Source organism: Dipodomys merriami, unplaced genomic scaffold, assembly GCF_024711535.1.
Source record: "Dipodomys merriami isolate MVZ:Mamm:240054 unplaced genomic scaffold, mDipMer1.0.p SCAF_120, whole genome shotgun sequence".
Lineage (NCBI taxonomy): Eukaryota > Metazoa > Chordata > Mammalia > Rodentia > Heteromyidae > Dipodomys > Dipodomys merriami.
This window is the reverse complement of record NW_027202494.1, coordinates 717394-733645: the sequence shown is the minus strand read 5'-3', so window position 1 is coordinate 733645 and position 16252 is coordinate 717394. Positions and strand designations below refer to the sequence as shown.

General features: G+C 64.0%; 1 protein-coding gene across 4 annotated transcripts; it reads right to left on the bottom strand.

Annotated features, from left to right (window-relative positions):
• Positions 1 to 5532: 5532 nt before the first annotated feature.
• On the bottom strand, positions 5533 to 13962 carry LOC138823514 (methenyltetrahydrofolate synthase domain-containing protein-like). 4 transcript variants are annotated; one of them, XM_070016880.1, is made up of 9 exons: positions 13893 to 13939; positions 12871 to 13087; positions 12287 to 12390; positions 11368 to 11481; positions 9543 to 9656; positions 7947 to 8037; positions 7517 to 7629; positions 7165 to 7290; positions 5533 to 6416 (listed from the first exon to the last, which is right to left on the bottom strand). In XM_070016880.1, exons 2-9 carry the CDS (start codon positions 13055 to 13057, stop codon positions 5934 to 5936), a joined length of 1332 nt encoding a protein of 443 aa, XP_069872981.1. In that variant the 5' UTR covers positions 13058 to 13087; positions 13893 to 13939; the 3' UTR covers positions 5533 to 5933. The 4 variants fall into 4 exon arrangements, with proteins under 4 accessions (XP_069872981.1, XP_069872980.1, XP_069872982.1 ...); XM_070016879.1 differs by lacking the exon at positions 11368 to 11481 and adding an exon at positions 11222 to 11335; XM_070016881.1 differs by lacking the exons at positions 11368 to 11481; positions 12871 to 13087 and adding an exon at positions 11222 to 11335 and having other exon boundaries at positions 13893 to 13962.
• Positions 13963 to 16252: the final 2290 nt, after the last annotated feature.

Sequence of the window (16252 nt, the reverse complement as noted above, 5' to 3'; positions counted from 1 at the left end):
ATGCCTATGGGATTCATACATCTTAAGTGTTGCCACTAGAGAGCTTGACCCCGCCTCGGGCTTTCTGGGACCTGTATGTTCTAGCTGTTACAAACAATGAAACGCCTTTATAAATTTCTTTTAATTTTTGGTGCCCCATACTTGGTTTTTTCTCTAGCTGAAAATCCAAATCGGGTTCATTCCTGACCTGATCACAGTGTCCCACTAAATTACCTATTTCCCCTTCTGGGGAGAGAAAAGTTCACGTGGCGCTGCTCCTGTGGATGGCGCCCAGGCCACGGGGGAGGCCCGTGGGGCGGCCGCCTGGCCCCTCGCCCGACCGGCCCGGGCTGAGCACCGAGCACCGAGATGATAGGTGAACTCTCCCAGGCGGGCCGTGAACGTCCAGAGGAGCTGCAGTGTATAGAACTGAGAAACGGGATGGAAGGGCTGCCGGCCATCCCCAAGATCTCTGGCCCGGGTGGGGCAGTGCAGGCTGTGGGCGCCGGGCTCTGCGGGTGTGGGCGCCGGCTGACTCCGCCCGGCCCTGCTGTCCAGGACGGGTTGGAAGCCCGGGAGCGTCGATCTGCCCCGCCGCGGCCCCGCTGCTCTCCAGCTCTGGAAAAGGAGCCCAGCTCCCAGCACAGGAGCATTGCACGCGCCCCCGGTACGGCTCGGCGCGCCGCATCCCCTTGTAGTCAGAGACTGCACCTCGATTCCAGCCAGAGGCCCTGGGGAAGGAGAAGCTGGTGGCGGCGGAGCCTGCGCTCCCCGGGAACTCCTGCCCCGTCTCCAGCCCCGCACCGCGCACAGCGCCGCCAGCCTCCTCTGCCTGCGGACCAGGGCCCAGGTGGCCGCGAATCCTGGCTCACCACGGGGCAGGCTGCGGGCTCCTCCGGCTCACTGCGGGTGGAGGTGGGGAGGGTGGAGGACCTGTGAGGCCTCACCCGAGGCCCGGCCTCCTCTCCAGGCCTCACCAAGCACCTGTGGGTGCGGGAAGAGCAGCTGGGACTGGAGGGGGCGGCCCCAGCCAAGCCCAGAAAGGCCAGATTCCCGCAGCCACCGGGAGAGAGGCTGCTCGGTAGTGCTGGTAGTGCTGGGTTGCGCTGGGTAGTGCCGGGTCGTGTGTCCCCCGTTTACTGTGTTCAGCCTGCGCTTTCCCTGGGTCGTGGCGCAGCCACAGACATGAGCTTCCAGCCTGGCGTGGGATCTAGGGCCTGCGGAGGCTGCACCCAGGAGCGAGCCCTGGCGAGGAATCTCCACGCCTGCTGCCTGCCGTGGGGGCTGATCCTGGGAGCAGCGACTTTCTGGGACCCCAGGACTCCAGCTCTGTACCTGGGAGCTGCTCCATGCCGCCCGCGCCCTCCCCCGGCCCAGCCCGGCCCAGCCAAGGCTGGTGGGCACCGACTTGGGCTGCCAGTCTCATTTGGGAGGAACTTCGGGCCATGCGGGACTGTGAGCGGCTCGGCGGCTGGGTCAGGCGGCCGCAGCGGCGGCTGGAGGACGCCCTGGCTGTGAGGCACCTTGCTGGCCACAGGGCCTTGGTCTCACCTCGTCCTCGCTGAGGTGGGAGGCAGGCCCGAGAGGGAGAGGAGGCCCCGCTTTCGGGCCACCTGTCACCAGGGGATTTGTTTCTGTCACGGACCAGGATGTCTTGAGTGGATGTAGAGAGGGGCCCTGGGGCCCCGGGGGAGCCCGACCTGGTGCCCAGCATGCCTGGCATTTCACCCTGGACGTCGGGGTGTCCTGGACGTGTCCTGAGTGTGCCAGGCCATGAGGGGAGCTCCCAAATCACCCTCACCAGGGTGGCCGCCGGCTCCCGGGGCACCCAGCCCAGGCGCTGCTGGACCCCATCCGCTGGCCGCACCTGGTCTCCCCTCCCTTCTCCGAGAGTCGCTCACCACTGTGTGTGGCATGGTGGCTGAGGGAGGCTGAGGCAGGAGGGTCAGGGGCAGAGGCCAGCCTGGGCTGCGTCGCAAGACTCTGCAGATCTCCACACAAACACAGCAAAAAGGGGCAGAACTTGAACGGTGGGTCTGGCGGGGGGGGGGGTCCGCATAGACCCACCAGTGAATGCAATCACCTCACCCTGCCCACCCAGGGAGGCCAGCAGGGCCCAGCCCCCAGCCCCAGGGGGAGAATACTATCCAAGCCCAGCGTTCTTCCTAGTGCGGTCCCCGGGATCTATCCACGGAACGTCGGGTGGTGGCGCCTGAGCACCTTCAGTCTTCATAGCTTGTCCACGGCCCAGGTGAGCCTAGGCTGGGACTCTGCTCGGGCTGAGTACCGGCCGGGCAGCTCGGCCTGGCCTCTGCTGCCCCCTGCCGCCTGCTGGTGGTATTGGCTCCTGTGGCCGTAAAAGCAAAAGCCTGGTGGGCAGGCATTGGTTCAGGAGACCCAGCCGGCATGGGAGCCAGCCCAGCACATCTTCTTAGACTTGCCTCGCTGATCCGCTTGCAGAGACAAAGCATGACCTGCCGTGGCATGGAACAGGTGTGCACCTGTGCCGGTTCTGGGGCTTGAACTCAGAACCTCCAGGTCTTGCCCTCTTTCACTCAAGGCTGGTTCTCTACCACTTAAGTCATAGTTCCAGCTTTTTGTTGGCTAACCAGAGATAAGAGGAGTCTCTTGGACGTGTCTGCCCTGGCTGGCTTTGAACCGCGATCCTCAAATCTCAGCCTCCTGAGTAGCTAGGATGACAGGTGTGAGCCACCGGCACCCAGCTTCCATGAGACTCTTATCTCTAACCACCACAAAGCCAGAAGTGGAGCTGTGGCTCAAGTGGTAGAGTACCAGACTTGAGCATAATCTAAGGGACAGTGCCCAGGCCTCAAGACTGCTACACACACACACACACACACACACACACACACACAAAGGTGTCTTTATCAATGATACTCTACTTCCTTTGCGTTCCTTCCCCCGATGGAGGGCTGAGCCCCTGCCTCACTCTTAGCGCCGTGTCCCGGGCGCTACATGCCTCCTCCGCTCTGGGGCCAGGCGGCAGAGGTGGCGCCTGGAGCCTGCAGGACAGACCGCGGTCTGGTCTGCGAGACGGATGAGGAGCAGCTGCTGCAGCCGTCCCATGCTGCAGACCGAGGCCCATGGCGCCCTCCAGGCACAGAGCACAGCCGACAGACAGCCCTGGCCACATCGAGGACAGGCCAGAGCCCGCGGCCCCCGACCAGCCACGCCAGAGGCCGGGCCCCACGCAGTGCTCGGTGTGCCCGACCCACGCAGAGCCGAGTCCGGGGCCTTGTGCTGCCCACTTGGGGTCTGCAGCCATGTGCAAGACCAGGGTGTGGGGCTCGTGTGGACACCCGAGAGACCAGCAGGCCACAGCCCCAGACATTGCGGTGGAAAATGGCCTGAGTGGAGCGGAAGCCAGCCCAACACAGTTCTGCGGGGTCTGGGACGGCCTCGCTCCTACCCTGGCCTCACCCCTGCCTGTCCAGCCCAGCTGAGCCCATGACAGCCTCACCCCACCTGTGCAGCCCTGGCTGCTTGCCTGCCCTCAGTGGGCAGCGTAGGGCCCTGGGCCTCGCACCCACCCACCTGGAGGGCATTTGTGGCACTGGTGGCGCTGCTGTGGTGGCGTGGGGAACAATGTGCTCACGCTCTCTGAGGCGGGGACCCTGGGTCCCTCAGCCCTTGGCTGTAGCCCTATGGAAGCTGGTCAGGTCCCCCATGGCCCTGGAAAACAATAAAATACCTGAGCCTCTGGGAACCCCAAGGCCAGCCACAGACCAGAGGCGGCGTTTCTGCACTGCCCAGCACCCCCTGCTGCCTACTGGACCCTTGACCCCATCGCCCCTGGTTGGGAGCAGATTGGCGGTCCCTGGGAAGTGAAGGGCTCAGTCAGTGCCCTGGTCAAGATGCAGGGGACCGCCTGTGGGGGGCTGGCACTCCACAAGGCGGCAGATGCCACAGTGGAGATGTGGGGGGGGGCACAGGGCGAGGAGCCCAGGCGGGGACCCCTCCGGGAAGGCAGGGAGTCCAGGCCGGCCTGGGAGCCTCGCGCCAGCTCCTGGCTTTCTGGTGTGGCAGCAGTGCCCCCTGGCGGCCATGTCCTGTACGTCCGTCCTCGCCGGTTGGCAGTGGAGGTGAGCACCTTGGTGAGGAGTGGCTTGGGGGTGCTCCTGAGGGCCAGGGGCGCCGTCCACACTCTCCACACGGCACCTCGGGGCTGTGCTGACAGCTTCCCAGACACGTCCACAGCACACGGCCACAGGCTCTCCTCGGGCCTCCTCGCTTCCCATCCGAGATCGGGCTCCGATCACAGGAGGAGCCGGCTCTGGGAGGGGGAGCGGACAAGGCGTGGGTCCCCGGCGTGAATCTTGGTTTGTTTACAGCTGCCCGGGCAGTCTCCAGCAAACCATCGCTGACCACCGAGACGGGGATGTGGCAGACACTCGTGGAGGGTGGGCGGCCCTGCCCGGGCAGCACCGGGCTGCTGGGCCCTGGGCTGCAGAGTGATCGCATACTGGACACCTGAGCACCAGGGGCAGAGCTGGCTGCAGCAGCGCCCAAGGCCCCTGCGGGCATCACAGACCGGACCAATCACAGTCACCTGCCTGGCCAGCTGGAGGCCATGATTACCCTGAGGGGCGGGGCCTGGCCCTGCCCCGCCCTCCCTTGACACAGGTGGGGGGCAGCCCAGGGCGGAGGGGAGACCCGCTGTGGTTTAGATCTCAGCTCTCTCGCTACTGTGTGGCCCCAGGGCCTTGACTACCAAATCCAAGCACAACTGATGGCGGAGTGTGAGTAGGCACTTGAGTCTGTTAGAGCCTGTAGCGTCTTCCATGGGAATGCACCACACACCCACAGCTCAGCACCATGGGCGGGGCACAGGACGGCTCACAGGCAGAGTGGAATGCAGCTTCTTAGGTGAGCCGGCAGTGACCCTGGGGGGGGGGCGGCGGGGGGCGGGGCAAGGGAAGGGGTGTGGCCCACTCGCCCCTTAGAACTGCACAGAAGACAGGAAAAGGCCTGCCCGCTTTGACCACTGTGCATTTGTGGTTTGGTCCAGGGCTGGGGCCCGGGAGTCAGGTTCAGGCCTCTGACCTGAAGGGCAGAGCCTAAGGTGTAGCCAGGCTGGTGGCCCGCAGTGCACAGGCCTGGGCACCCAGCCTCAGCTGTGTGTGTGTGTGTGTGTTTGTGCGCGCGCGCATACCTGTCCTGGGCTTGAACTCAGGGCCTGGGTGCTGGGTGCATTCCCTAAGCTTTTATGTGCAAGGCTAGCACTCTACCGCTTGGGCTGCAGCTCTATTTCAGACTATTTCCAGTGACTAACTGAACAGTCTCACAGACTTTCCTGCCCAGGCTGGCTTTGAACTGCCATCTTGAGCTTCTGAGTCACTAGGATCATGGGTGTGAGCCGCCGGCACTTGGCTGGGACGAGTACTTTTGGCCAATGGTGCAGCTGTGGTTTCGCCCAGGTCACAGGGTCACTGCGTGAGCAGGCAGGCCGCGTGCCCGCCCGCCCGCCCGCCCTCCCTCCCAGGGACACAGTGCGCACGCAGCGCGCAGGCACACAGGGTTCACTGGGGCATCTGTATTTTAGGCACAGGATCTGTGGTTTTTCTTGTACCGTTTTCCACAAGTATAAAAGCGACGAGCTCCTGAGCATCATGTCTGCGGGCTACCCTGCCTCTCTCCAGAGGCTGGCAGCGCCCGCTGCGTCCCAGGGGACGGTCGCGTCAGCACCGGGTCCCCACACCCCAGGCTCTTCTCTGCTGCTGCTGTCCTGTCACTCCACGCCCTCAACGCCTGTGCACTGTGCCCAGGGCGCTGCTGTCATGCGGGCTCAGGCCCCCAGAGCCCAGAACAGAGATGGGGACTCGCACGCCAGCGCGCGGCGGTGGGCGTCCCTCAAGCTCCGCTTTCCTGGAAGGACGGCAGGTCTGCGGGCCCCACACCCGAGGCGTGCGGGCGGCGGTGAGCGTGGCTCCGCTCTAGCTCCCGGGCTGCCCTCCGGGCCCTGTGGGCCCCTGTGACACAGTCAGGGCGCCGGAGCCCAGGCGCAGGCCCTGCAGGGCGGCGGCGGCCCGCTGGGCAGCGGCTGCGTGCGGGTACTGCAGCAGCGCCCTGCGCTGCTCACCCTGCCAGACCAGCCGCTGGGGCGCCGCCCGGAGCTCCCGCAGCACTTGCTTCAGGTCCCTCACGCGGGCGCCGGGAGGCAGGTTCCCCACACACACGGTGGCAGCCGGGGGGCTGTCCTCCGCTGGCGGGGGGCCGCAGGCCGCTCCCAGAGCACCTGTGTCCAGCTGCGGCACATCGTGGGGTCTTCCAGCACTGCTCCGCGGGGCCGGGTGCTTGCTGCGGGGTCCCGGCAGGGGCTGGGCCTCAGTCCGAATGGAGACTTCCTTCCCCGCGCGCCTCTCCCGGTCCCGGAGGCTTCTAAGTACTGGGATTTTCCCCAGCATCTCACTGGTGATCTGAAAGAGCAAAATGCCCAGCTGCTCTCAAAGGGACAGGGCCAGGCAGCGGCCACCCAGGGAGGCCCCACCTGGAGGCAGCCACGAGCGGCCTTCTGTTTTCTGGTACACACAGCCTCCTTGACTTGGGAGCTGTGGAGGCCAGTCCTGGCTCTGGGGCTGCTGCTCACACGGGGGTCCTGCTCCCAACGACTTCGGGGGTGCGTGAGTTAGGTAACGCAGGGGACGAGTCCTAGAGGGACCGGGTGGAGCCACAGCCTGGCCGGGTGGAGCCCACGTCTTGTGCGGGGCAGTGCTGGGCAGGGTCCTCCCACTGGCCAACAGCCACCTTGTTTTGTGACAGTGGCGATGACGGGGGGGGGGGCACCAGCAAGGCCCAGGTTGAGTGCTCCACACACAGCGGGGCACCAGGTGCGAGGAACAAGGCTGAGGGCGGCCGTGGTGGAGGAGCTGGGGCAGGACGAGACTCCGCACACACTGGCGACCTGGTCCCCCTTGTGAAAGCATGCATGTGGGCCCAGTGGTGGGTCAGGGATGCTGTCCTGCTGTCTGAGGTGGGCTGTTGGGCGGGGGGGGGCCTGATCTCATAGGCCCCACGGAGCCAGGCAAATAGCCGGCATTTCTGCCATCTGGAGTGGAGACCTCACCCGGCCACTCCACAGTGCCTGCAAGGTGCGCCAAGCTCCTGGCTGCACGGAGGTGGCCAGGCCACAGAGCGCGCTGAGAGGAGCCGCTAGAGAGCACCCACCTTGGACCATGTGACTCCCACTGGCTTCGGGCGCACACAGCCCGTGGCGATGACCCGGGTGGGGGTGAGGATGTAATCCACGGAGAGGTCGTGGTCCTCAAGCAGGGACTCGGGGATGTCTGTGACCTGTGTAAACCCAAGTGGGTGACAGGACTGCAGATGCTGGAGCCATGGCCACCCCACGGCCCCGCAGGACCGCAAGGCCGGCGGGAGGAGCCCCCACGCCCGCTCTGCCCAGGCTCGCCCTCCCCCACTCTGCTCAGGCTCCGCGGCCGCCCCAGCACGCCCCGCTGGGGAGACCCCCCTCCCGCCCCTCCCGCTCCGAGTGCTGGCCACACCCTGCTGCAAGCACCTGGCAGTCGTGGACCACGGTGACCACGGGCGTGTCCTCGCACACGGCACCCATCGACACCATCATGGCGTACTCAAGATCGGCGTAGCCTTCGCCCTTCCCAATCCTCCAGCCTAAGAGACCATGCCAGCCTCAGAGACCCTGCTGAGGGGTGGGACGCGGCCTTCCCAGTCCCCAGCCCCACGGCGGCCCCTGAGCACGGACTTGTGGGTGCTCAGCACTGGGAAAGCGCGAATGCCAGCTGTGCAGGGGTTGAAACATTTAAACATCATGGGAGAACCCAGCTCGCCTCACCGCAAACTGCGGCAAGACCGGCCCAGCCCCACTTAACTGCTTCCGGACTGTCATGGTGTGTCGGGGGAGGGGGCTGGGGCCTCGGCTGGGCACAGCGCAGGGCCCGGCGGCGGAGGGAGACTCGTGCGGGCCTCACCTTTCTCAGAGACGGCCACAGAGCCCACCACAAGGAGGTCCACGCAGACGCTGGAGTCTAAGCCGATGGGGACGCTGAAGTCCCGCACGCCCTGCGGAGGGAGGCACCCAGCTCAAGGTCCCCATGGGTCCTTCTCTTCCCTCCAACCTGAGGTCACACCAGGGACACACAGCCAGCACACGGGTTCCGGAAGCCTTGTGTGGCCAGAAGGAAGTGGTGACAGTCACAGCACGTGAGTTTCCGGTATTTAGGCCACTTCCCACCAGGCAGCGGGGCAGGTCAGGGCACACCCGGCTCAGCCAGGGCTCTGCAGCGGGAAGGGCCCGAGCTTCGGGCTCCTCACCGCCTCGCCTAGACAAGGGCCGGCACTACAGGACGGACGCCCTGGAGGCTGCGCGCACAGTCCGGACACGCCACACACATCCTGTGTGTACCCAGCGGCCTCCCCTCTAAATGCCAGCAAGGCTGTCCACCCGCCCCAACTCCAGACACCAGCACACACACCGTGAGGAGGCCGTGTCCATGGGCGTGGCCCTGTGCTGTTGGGGAGCGCAAGTCACCTGTGTGGGGCCCAGAGTCCATGTTCCTTCTGGAGTCTGCACGTGGCGTTGGGCTGAGGCCTGGCTGTAGAACTCCAGAGCTCAGAGCCCCAGGTACACACCACGAGCCTCATGTCCTCCCACAGTGCCCCAAGTACCACACCCACAACCCCCCCCCCCCCCGTCTCAGGGACCACGGAGGGGCCAGATGCCTGCTGGTTTCCAGAGGTTTGCATCTGGGAGCCATGGCCACAGCTAAGATTTTCATCCCAGCTTTCCTTCTCTCACACTGGTTGAGCAGGTCACTTTCCTGGGTTGGAGTGTACAGAGTGAAACTCGGGGCTTCACAACTGCCAGGCAAGTGCTCTGCTACAGAATTACATCCCCAACCATTGAAACAAGGTCTCTCTTAACCCTCTCTTGGACAGCCTCAAATTCTTCATCTCCTGTCTCCGCCTCCTGAGTGCTGGGATTGTAGGCAGGCACCACACCTGGCCTCTTCTACTCCACACCCGTTCTATATTTTTTATACCTCATCATGTATGTTTTCATAAGCCACAGCAAGTTGTATTTTCAGGGTAAGACGAGAGTATGAGTACGTAATACATTACTCATTCTTTATACCTTAGACTCGAGGGAAATTTCCTAAAAAGGAGTATCGTGAATTGCCTTATTTTTCATTCTCAGTAGATTAGGAATCAAATGACCCGAGTTTAAGAATTCTTTTAAAAAGTCACCAGGTTTTATTTAGCTATAAAATACACAGATTCTATGACCACACACAAGAGATTCACCAGATGGTGACGCCTTCCCATCTAACACACGCAACAGCCTGCAACCACTCACAAGTGGAGAGGAGATCGCCCTCTGCAGGAGAGGAGCCGCGGTGGCCACAGGGAGAGCAGGGTGCTGACGCTAGAGGGCACCCGGGTGAACTGCTTACACTAACGGGGAATTGGGGTTTGCTTGGGGCAAATGACTGAGTTTCAGGAGCAGAGTTCGTCCACCTGGCTGCAGGTATTTTAATGGGGGCGTGGGGGCTGCTTGTAGCACTTACCTGAGAGGTGGCACATTTCCTCAGCACGGCTGCAGTGGCCCCAGCAGGTGGTGCGATCTTATTAAACAATCCAGTCCTCAGTCGTGGCGTAGGGACCAGCAATGTTTTTCCGCTCTTTGAAGAAACAGATAATAAATTTCAAGATTCAACTTTTACACAGCACTTTCTTGTATATACTTCTGCCATTTAGGAAAGGGAAGCAGCTGACTGTTCTCTGAACACCTGACCCAGCACACAGAGGCCTGGTTGAGGGGGGGGCGGGGAGGTATCCCCAGTCCCCACGTGGGGGACGGGAATGGTGGCGCCCGCGGGGAAATGCTCTCAGACAGGATAGGTCTCTCACACAGGGGACCACACAGGACACAACTCCTGACTGCCCTCGGGGGAGCAGTAGAAGGACACGGACAAGAGGCCAGACCCCCTTGGAGCCCCCACCGAGTCTCATGAGGCTGAACCATGGGTCAGCAATGTCTCTCACAGGGGTTAACGTAGCATAGCGGGGAGCTGTGAGGCCCCAGTGCTGAGTGCCGCAGTCACCCCCCACATCAGCTGGAGAGAACACAGCCACAGCTGCAGAGGCTGACTTGCAAGGACCCTGAGCCTCCCCGGACAGCCAGCCCTGGCCCTCGTCAGCAGGGAGGTGTCCTGCCTCTGCCAAACACCAGCCATCGCACTGACTTCATGGGCGCGTCTGAACCTCGCTCCTTTTACAACTCTGCACTTAAGTTATATGCCCATTCTGGTTTCATAGCTGCTAAAGAACTGAGCGTATCACACATTATGCTTAATTATAATAAATTAGTAATATTAAAATAGTTCTTCCTGAAACATATTTGATTTTTTTTTTTGCCTGTACTGGGGCTTGAATTCAGTGCCTACACATGTGCTACACTTGCTTTGCTCATGGCTGGTGCTCTACTGCTTGAGCCTCCTGCCTGGATTTTTACTGGTTAATTACAGATTAAGTCTTTTTTTTTTTTTTTTTTGTCGGTCGTGGGGCTTGAACTCTGGGCCTGGGCGCTGTCCCTCAGCTCTTCAGCTCAAGGCGAGTGCTCTACCACTTGAGCTTCAGCGCCACTTCTGGTTTTCTGGTGGTTTATTGGAGATAAGAGTCTCACGGTCTCTCCTGCCCGGGCTGGCTTTGAACCGCGATCCTCAAATCTCAGCCTCCTGAGTAGCTAGGATTACAGGCGTGAGCCACCAGCGCCCGGCCAGATGAAGTCTTAAAGACTTTTCTGCCTAGGTTGGCTTTGAACTGAGATTTTCCAGGTCTTAGCCTCCTGATTTACAGACATGAGCCAACAGTGCTTGGACATTTCTAAATGTATTCTAAAGAAAATCCAAACAATTTTAAGTTGAAAATGGTGCTAGAGCTTAGATTTGGGGGACACAGTTATCAGACTCTGATGAGCCCCTTGCACTCAGGCGCTGCCCCATCACAGAGGGAGGAGGGAGCGAGGCAGGCGCCCTTCCTCTTCTGATGGGCATGCGGCACCGAGAGCCTCTGTGCCAGCACTCGGCAGCCCTCCATCTCTGTGCTGAGACATTCAGAAATGAGATGCTGGTCTGCTCTTGAGACCCGCCACAGGGCATGCCACTCATCTAAGTATAGACTGCTCCCACTTACCAGACCCGAGCCAGTACCCTGGAGGTCAGGGCAGTGTGGGAAGTGGGGTTACCTGAAGTGCCAGAAGCCGAGCGCCCTCCAGTGGCTTATCGGGGTCCACTTTCACTTCCTGTGCCCTGGCATAGGCGTCCAGGTCTTTGATGCTTTGGCAAGCCAGATAAGACCCCTAGTTAGGCAAACAGACAGAGCTGCACGTACATGGAGGACGAGGAAGCGAATGCTTTTCTGAGGGGCATCAGGGTTCACTTTAATGGTCCTGGCGGTTCTGAAGGGCAGCAGGCGCGGGAAGTGCTCTGCGGCTCGAGAAGCACCCTGTGTAAGGAGACATGCCAGATCATTCCACCCATGGCCGTGGGCTCGCTGAGCGCATGATTGGGCTGCCCTGCTTTTGCTTCTGCAGTTCTGGGGATTGAACTTAGAGCCTGCACCCACTAGGCAAACTCTCCACCTCTTGGGCCATGCCTCCAGCGGAGCACCCTGTTTACAAGCAATGTCATACAGAGAGGACCATGGACGTGGGCCGGCTGCTCCTCCGGCTCAGGACCATCAGATGGGCAGGAAAAGCCAGGCCCAAACAGGACTCAAGGAGGCCTCTATGAAAGAGGACAGAAGGGAGCCAAGTTAGGAACAGTGTTTGCTGAAATAAAACATGCACTCCGGAAAAAGTACACGTCATGACTATAGAGTGAGGGTTTTCCACACAACAGCCACATAGCAGCTGCCTACACAGATACAGCCCTCCCTCCCCGCTCAGAGCCTCCCCCGTTCCCCACACCTGCTTCTCTCTGGGATAATAAGCACAAAACCAACCACGAGCACAGTGAAACCCATGCAAAGAACAGTCATCAGGGGGCCAGCTCTGCTAAAGGGGCGGAGCTTAGTCCACACAGGGAGATGTCCAGTCTACCCGAGCATCGGGAAGCAGGGAGGGCCTTAAGCTATGACAGTGCGCTACTCTCTGAAAATACACAGCCCAAAATGACAAACTGATGCTGCTTCAAGGAGATGGTCTTTCCTACTCATGCCATAGTAAGTGGACGTCTCTGCTTGTTTTATATTCCAGACAGTGGTATGCTGAGACCCAGACAGGGGTCTGTCTGTCCAGAGTGACCCGTACCTTGAAGTTGGGGATCCTGTGATGGACAGGCCGGGGAAAGTCAGCTAAATTCTGGGACTCCATGTAGTCCCAGATCCGTTCCCGGATGTCCTGCTTGGAGACCCCTGTGGCAAACGAATGGCTGTGACTTACAAGGGGAAAAAAAGGAATTCCACCATGCATTCGGGACGCAGAAATGACTCCATCAGGCCCTCCTCAGACCCTCAGCACAGGAACAGACCATAGCTGAGCCTCTCTATAATTGAATATTGGGACCCCATCTTTCCTAACTTAGGAAATGTCCACTATGCCAGTCTGGACTGGCGGGCCAAGTTCGTCATGCTTTTCTGCACTGCGTGCTGTCCCCCCATGGGCACAGGCCAAAGCCTGCAGTATCCACTGTTGGGCATTTGTTTTACTTCCAACCTATGGTATGGTGTGTGCAATCTCTCCAGTAAGCCTGTCTGTAGGTCTGCAGCATGAGGCCTGGGCCCGAATCGTTCAGACAGTGTGCAACAAGCCGCTGGTGGCCAGGCCCAAGGCCTCGGGGGGGAGGGGGGGGACGTAACAAATACTGGTCCTGGTCCCTGGCTGACAAATCACACCTGCACACTCAGGTGTGCTTCGGCAACATGCTGCGCCCGGCCTCTGCGCCTCTTCTTCCTTCCTCCCCTTAGGTCTGGATGCGGCCTCTACCAGGGAGCTCCTGGTAGGCTCTGACAAAGGCCCTTCCTTTGGGAACCCAGAGGATCGTGTTTGGGCTTTCAGCAGAGGAAGATACGTTGGAGTCATGATTACGCTGTCATCACCCCATGGCTCTCACTGGCAATGCAGAAATGCCTGGTGTATTCCCAGCACCGCCGCGGGGAGCACGGGGGGCGCGGAGGGAGCGGGGGGGGGGGGGGCCGCGCGGGGGGCGTGGGAGGCTCGGGGGCGCGCGAGGCGGGCGCAGGGGCGCGCGAGGCTGGGGGCGCGCGAGGCGGGCGCAGGGGCGCGCGGGGGGCGCGGGAGGCTCGGGGGCGCGCTAGGCGGGCGCGCGAGGCTCGGGGGCGCGCGAGGCGGGCGCGGGGGGCGCGCGAGGCTCGGGGGCGCGCGAGGCTCGGGGGCGCGCGAGGCTCGGGGGCGCGCGAGGCGGGCGCAGGGGCGCGCGGGGGGCGCGCGAGGCTCGGGGGCGCGCGGGGGGCGCGCGAGGCGGGCGCAGGGGCGCGCGAGGCTCGGGGGCGCGCGAGGCTCGGGGGGCGCGCGAGGCTCGGGGGCGCGCGGCCGCCGCAGCGCCCGCTGGGGTTGGCCAGTGACTCAGGCGCAGCGTGTCCACGGCAAGTAAGAGGCGGCGCGCTGGCTCCTGGAAAGCTCTGGAAACACGGGATGACTTCACGCCCGCCCGCCGGCGTGGGTTTGTGCGGGCAGACGCGGCGCGGGGCCGGTCGGGTCGTCTGGCCTGGGCCCGGCCGCGGTCAGCCCCGCGGAGCCCCCGGTCAGGCCGGGCCGCCCCGCGTCCTGCCCGCGCCGCCGGCCCCGCGCCTGGTTCCCGGGCAGCACGGAGCCCCCGCGGCCTCCCGCCCCGAGCCCGGCCGGGCCTGCCGGCCGGTCGCAAAAGCCCCCGCAGCCCCGGCCGACCCGTCCTCACCCGCGCGCCCGCCGCGGCCCTCAGCCGCCCGCGACTCCATGGTGACGCGGCCACTGCGCGACGCCGGGGGCGGGGCCTGGCGCCGAGTGACGTCACCCGCCACGCTCTCACCTCCCTCCTCCGCGCCTGCGCCCTGGCGGGGGCCGGTTGCGCCTGACCGGCCGGGGCGCGCGTGCGCGGGCGGCGAGCCCCGTCACCGTGGGAACGCACCGGGCAGGCCTCGCTCCTGGGATCCCAGCTTCTCAGGAGGCTGCGATCTGAGGATCCGGGCGCAGAACCAGCCTGGCAGGAAGGGCCTGCGGCTCCCGTCTCCAAGTAGTCACCGAAAGGCTGGAAGTGGCGCCGCGGCTCCGGTGGTAGAGCGCCAGCCTGGAGCAAAAGGAGCTCAGGGACAGCGCCCAGGCCCTGGGTTCAAGTCCCCGGATGGCGCGTGCACACACACACGGACGCACGTGCACACACGCACCCCCACGGCGGTCCCATCACAGGCCGCCAGCCCCCCAGCCCGGCCGGGAGGAGGCCCGCGCCCCAGGGCTGACCGCAGCCTCCCCGGTGGGAAGAGCCAGAGGCCGCGACCCCCGCCTGGGGACTGTGCCCGCCGCACCACCGAGGCTCTGATTGCCGCACCTTGGCCTCTATCTCACAGAGGCTGCAGGGGGAAGGGTTCCCAGAGCCCCGGCCCTGCCCGGGAGCGGGCACGGCGGGGGCCTTCTGTGCACGCGCTCCGGGGGAGAGCGCCCTGGGCCCGCCTTGCTCGGCACACTGCCGCTGGGCCTGTGTATGCTGGGGCCGCCTTGTTTGGCAGACACTTTCGGGGGGCCTCGCTGGGGCCATGCGGGGCGGAGGTCTGCAAAGAAGGGGGGCGGGCGGGGTCCCCACCCAGGCCGCAGCGTTTCGTTGCTGGGGCCGGGAGTGTTTGTCACAGCAGCATACACCCGCCTCGAGCGCGGCCTGCCACCTGCCCACCGGTCGGCAGTGACCCCTTGGTAGTGATGGGCAGTGGACGCAGGCTGCGCACCCAGCAGCGGTGCTCCCTGACCGTGTCCCGGCCAAGGAAGGCTATGTTAGACCCCGGCGGAGGACGGCCGGCCCAAACCGACTGGGCCAAGCCTAGGCGCCGTCTCCACGCAGGGCGCGCGCGCCTCGACCCACCGGCCCTGGCCTGCAAGAGCTCGGCTCCGGGGCGGGACTAGGGCGGCGGTCGAGCCATGCCTGGGGTTCGTCGGCCCCGAGGGGTCAGTTCGGAGTGACTTCGGAAAGCCAGGACTCTGCTCTCCCGCCCCCAGGCACCTGGCGAGGCAGGGCTGTGAGGAGGCCGGGCTGCTGGAGGCGAGTCCGGCCGGGCCGGGGAGGGCGGGCAGAGAACCCTCGCCTGTCCACTTGGCTTCTCTGCCTCAAGGCCGGCCCGGGCAGCATCTGAGGCCTGTCACCGAGGCAGCCGGGGGGGACACGGGTCTCCCCCTATACCCACCCCCAAAAAAACCCAGCCTCCTGATTCTATGTCCACTCGGCCCGAGGTCAGGAGTCGGTGTGATCAACAGCCCGGGGGGCGCGGATTCGGTGCCGAAGGCCTCGGCGAGGTCCCCGGGTCCGAGCCGTCTCCGTTCCGCGCGCGTCTTCACCGGCTGGGGCCAAGGGACCTTGGGGTGCGCTCGCCCCGGGTTGGGGATGCGTTCTCCCCGCCTGCAGTGCCGCGCGCGCCCGCCAGGGGTCAGCGCCTCCATTGCCACCAGCGCCCGCGGGGCTTTTCCCCGCCTCCCGCCTCGCTTTCGCGGGGCAGTTCCGCGGTCAACCTCACGATGGCGCCAGCAGCCGCAGAGTCGGCGCCGACCCCCAGATGATGGGAGGGCGCGGGGCCGGGGCCGGGACGGCGCGCGGGACGGGGCGGAGGGGAGGGGGGGCGAGGGACCCCGGACACCCCCAGGCCTTCTCCACCGCTCATTCTTACCCAGGCCCGGGTCTGCTTCCGGCTCATGACCAGGCCTGCAGGAGAACAGCAGCCTACGACCCCCCAAAAAAGATGGGGGCCCCGGGGAGCAGGAGAGTCCCGTCCCGGTGCGGGGAGGCCCGGGAGGGGAGCAGCCCCCGCGCCCCGCCGCTCCCGCGGGCCCCTCGCCCCGCCTGTGGGTGTATCTGGCCGCGAACCCAAGCTTTTGGGGTGCCACCTGTGTCGGGACCTGGCGGCCGGGGTTCCCTTTTCATACGACTTTGACTGCTTTGCCTTTTGCCCTGTGCGGTCACCGGGCGTTTATAACCTGTGCGCGCGCGCCCGCCCCGCGAAAGCAGCGGGAATGCTCCTCCCGCAAGCCTACCGGCCGGGATGGAGCTCCACGCGTTTCCCTTGCGGCGGGGTTCTGAGA

Excerpts from the sequence above, each read along its gene's own strand:
- LOC138823514 (XM_070016880.1), bottom strand. The coding sequence starts at position 13,057 with ATGACTCCAACGTATCTTCCTCTGCTGAAAGCCCAAACACGATCCTCT. Across the intron at positions 7,291-7,516 it reads CCGTGGTCCACGACTGCCAG|GTCACAGACATCCCCGAGTC; the intron begins GTGCTTGCAGCA and ends GGGTTTACACAG. Across the intron at positions 6,417-7,164 it reads TGGGAGTCACATGGTCCAAG|ATCACCAGTGAGATGCTGGG; the intron begins GTGGGTGCTCTC and ends TTGCTCTTTCAG.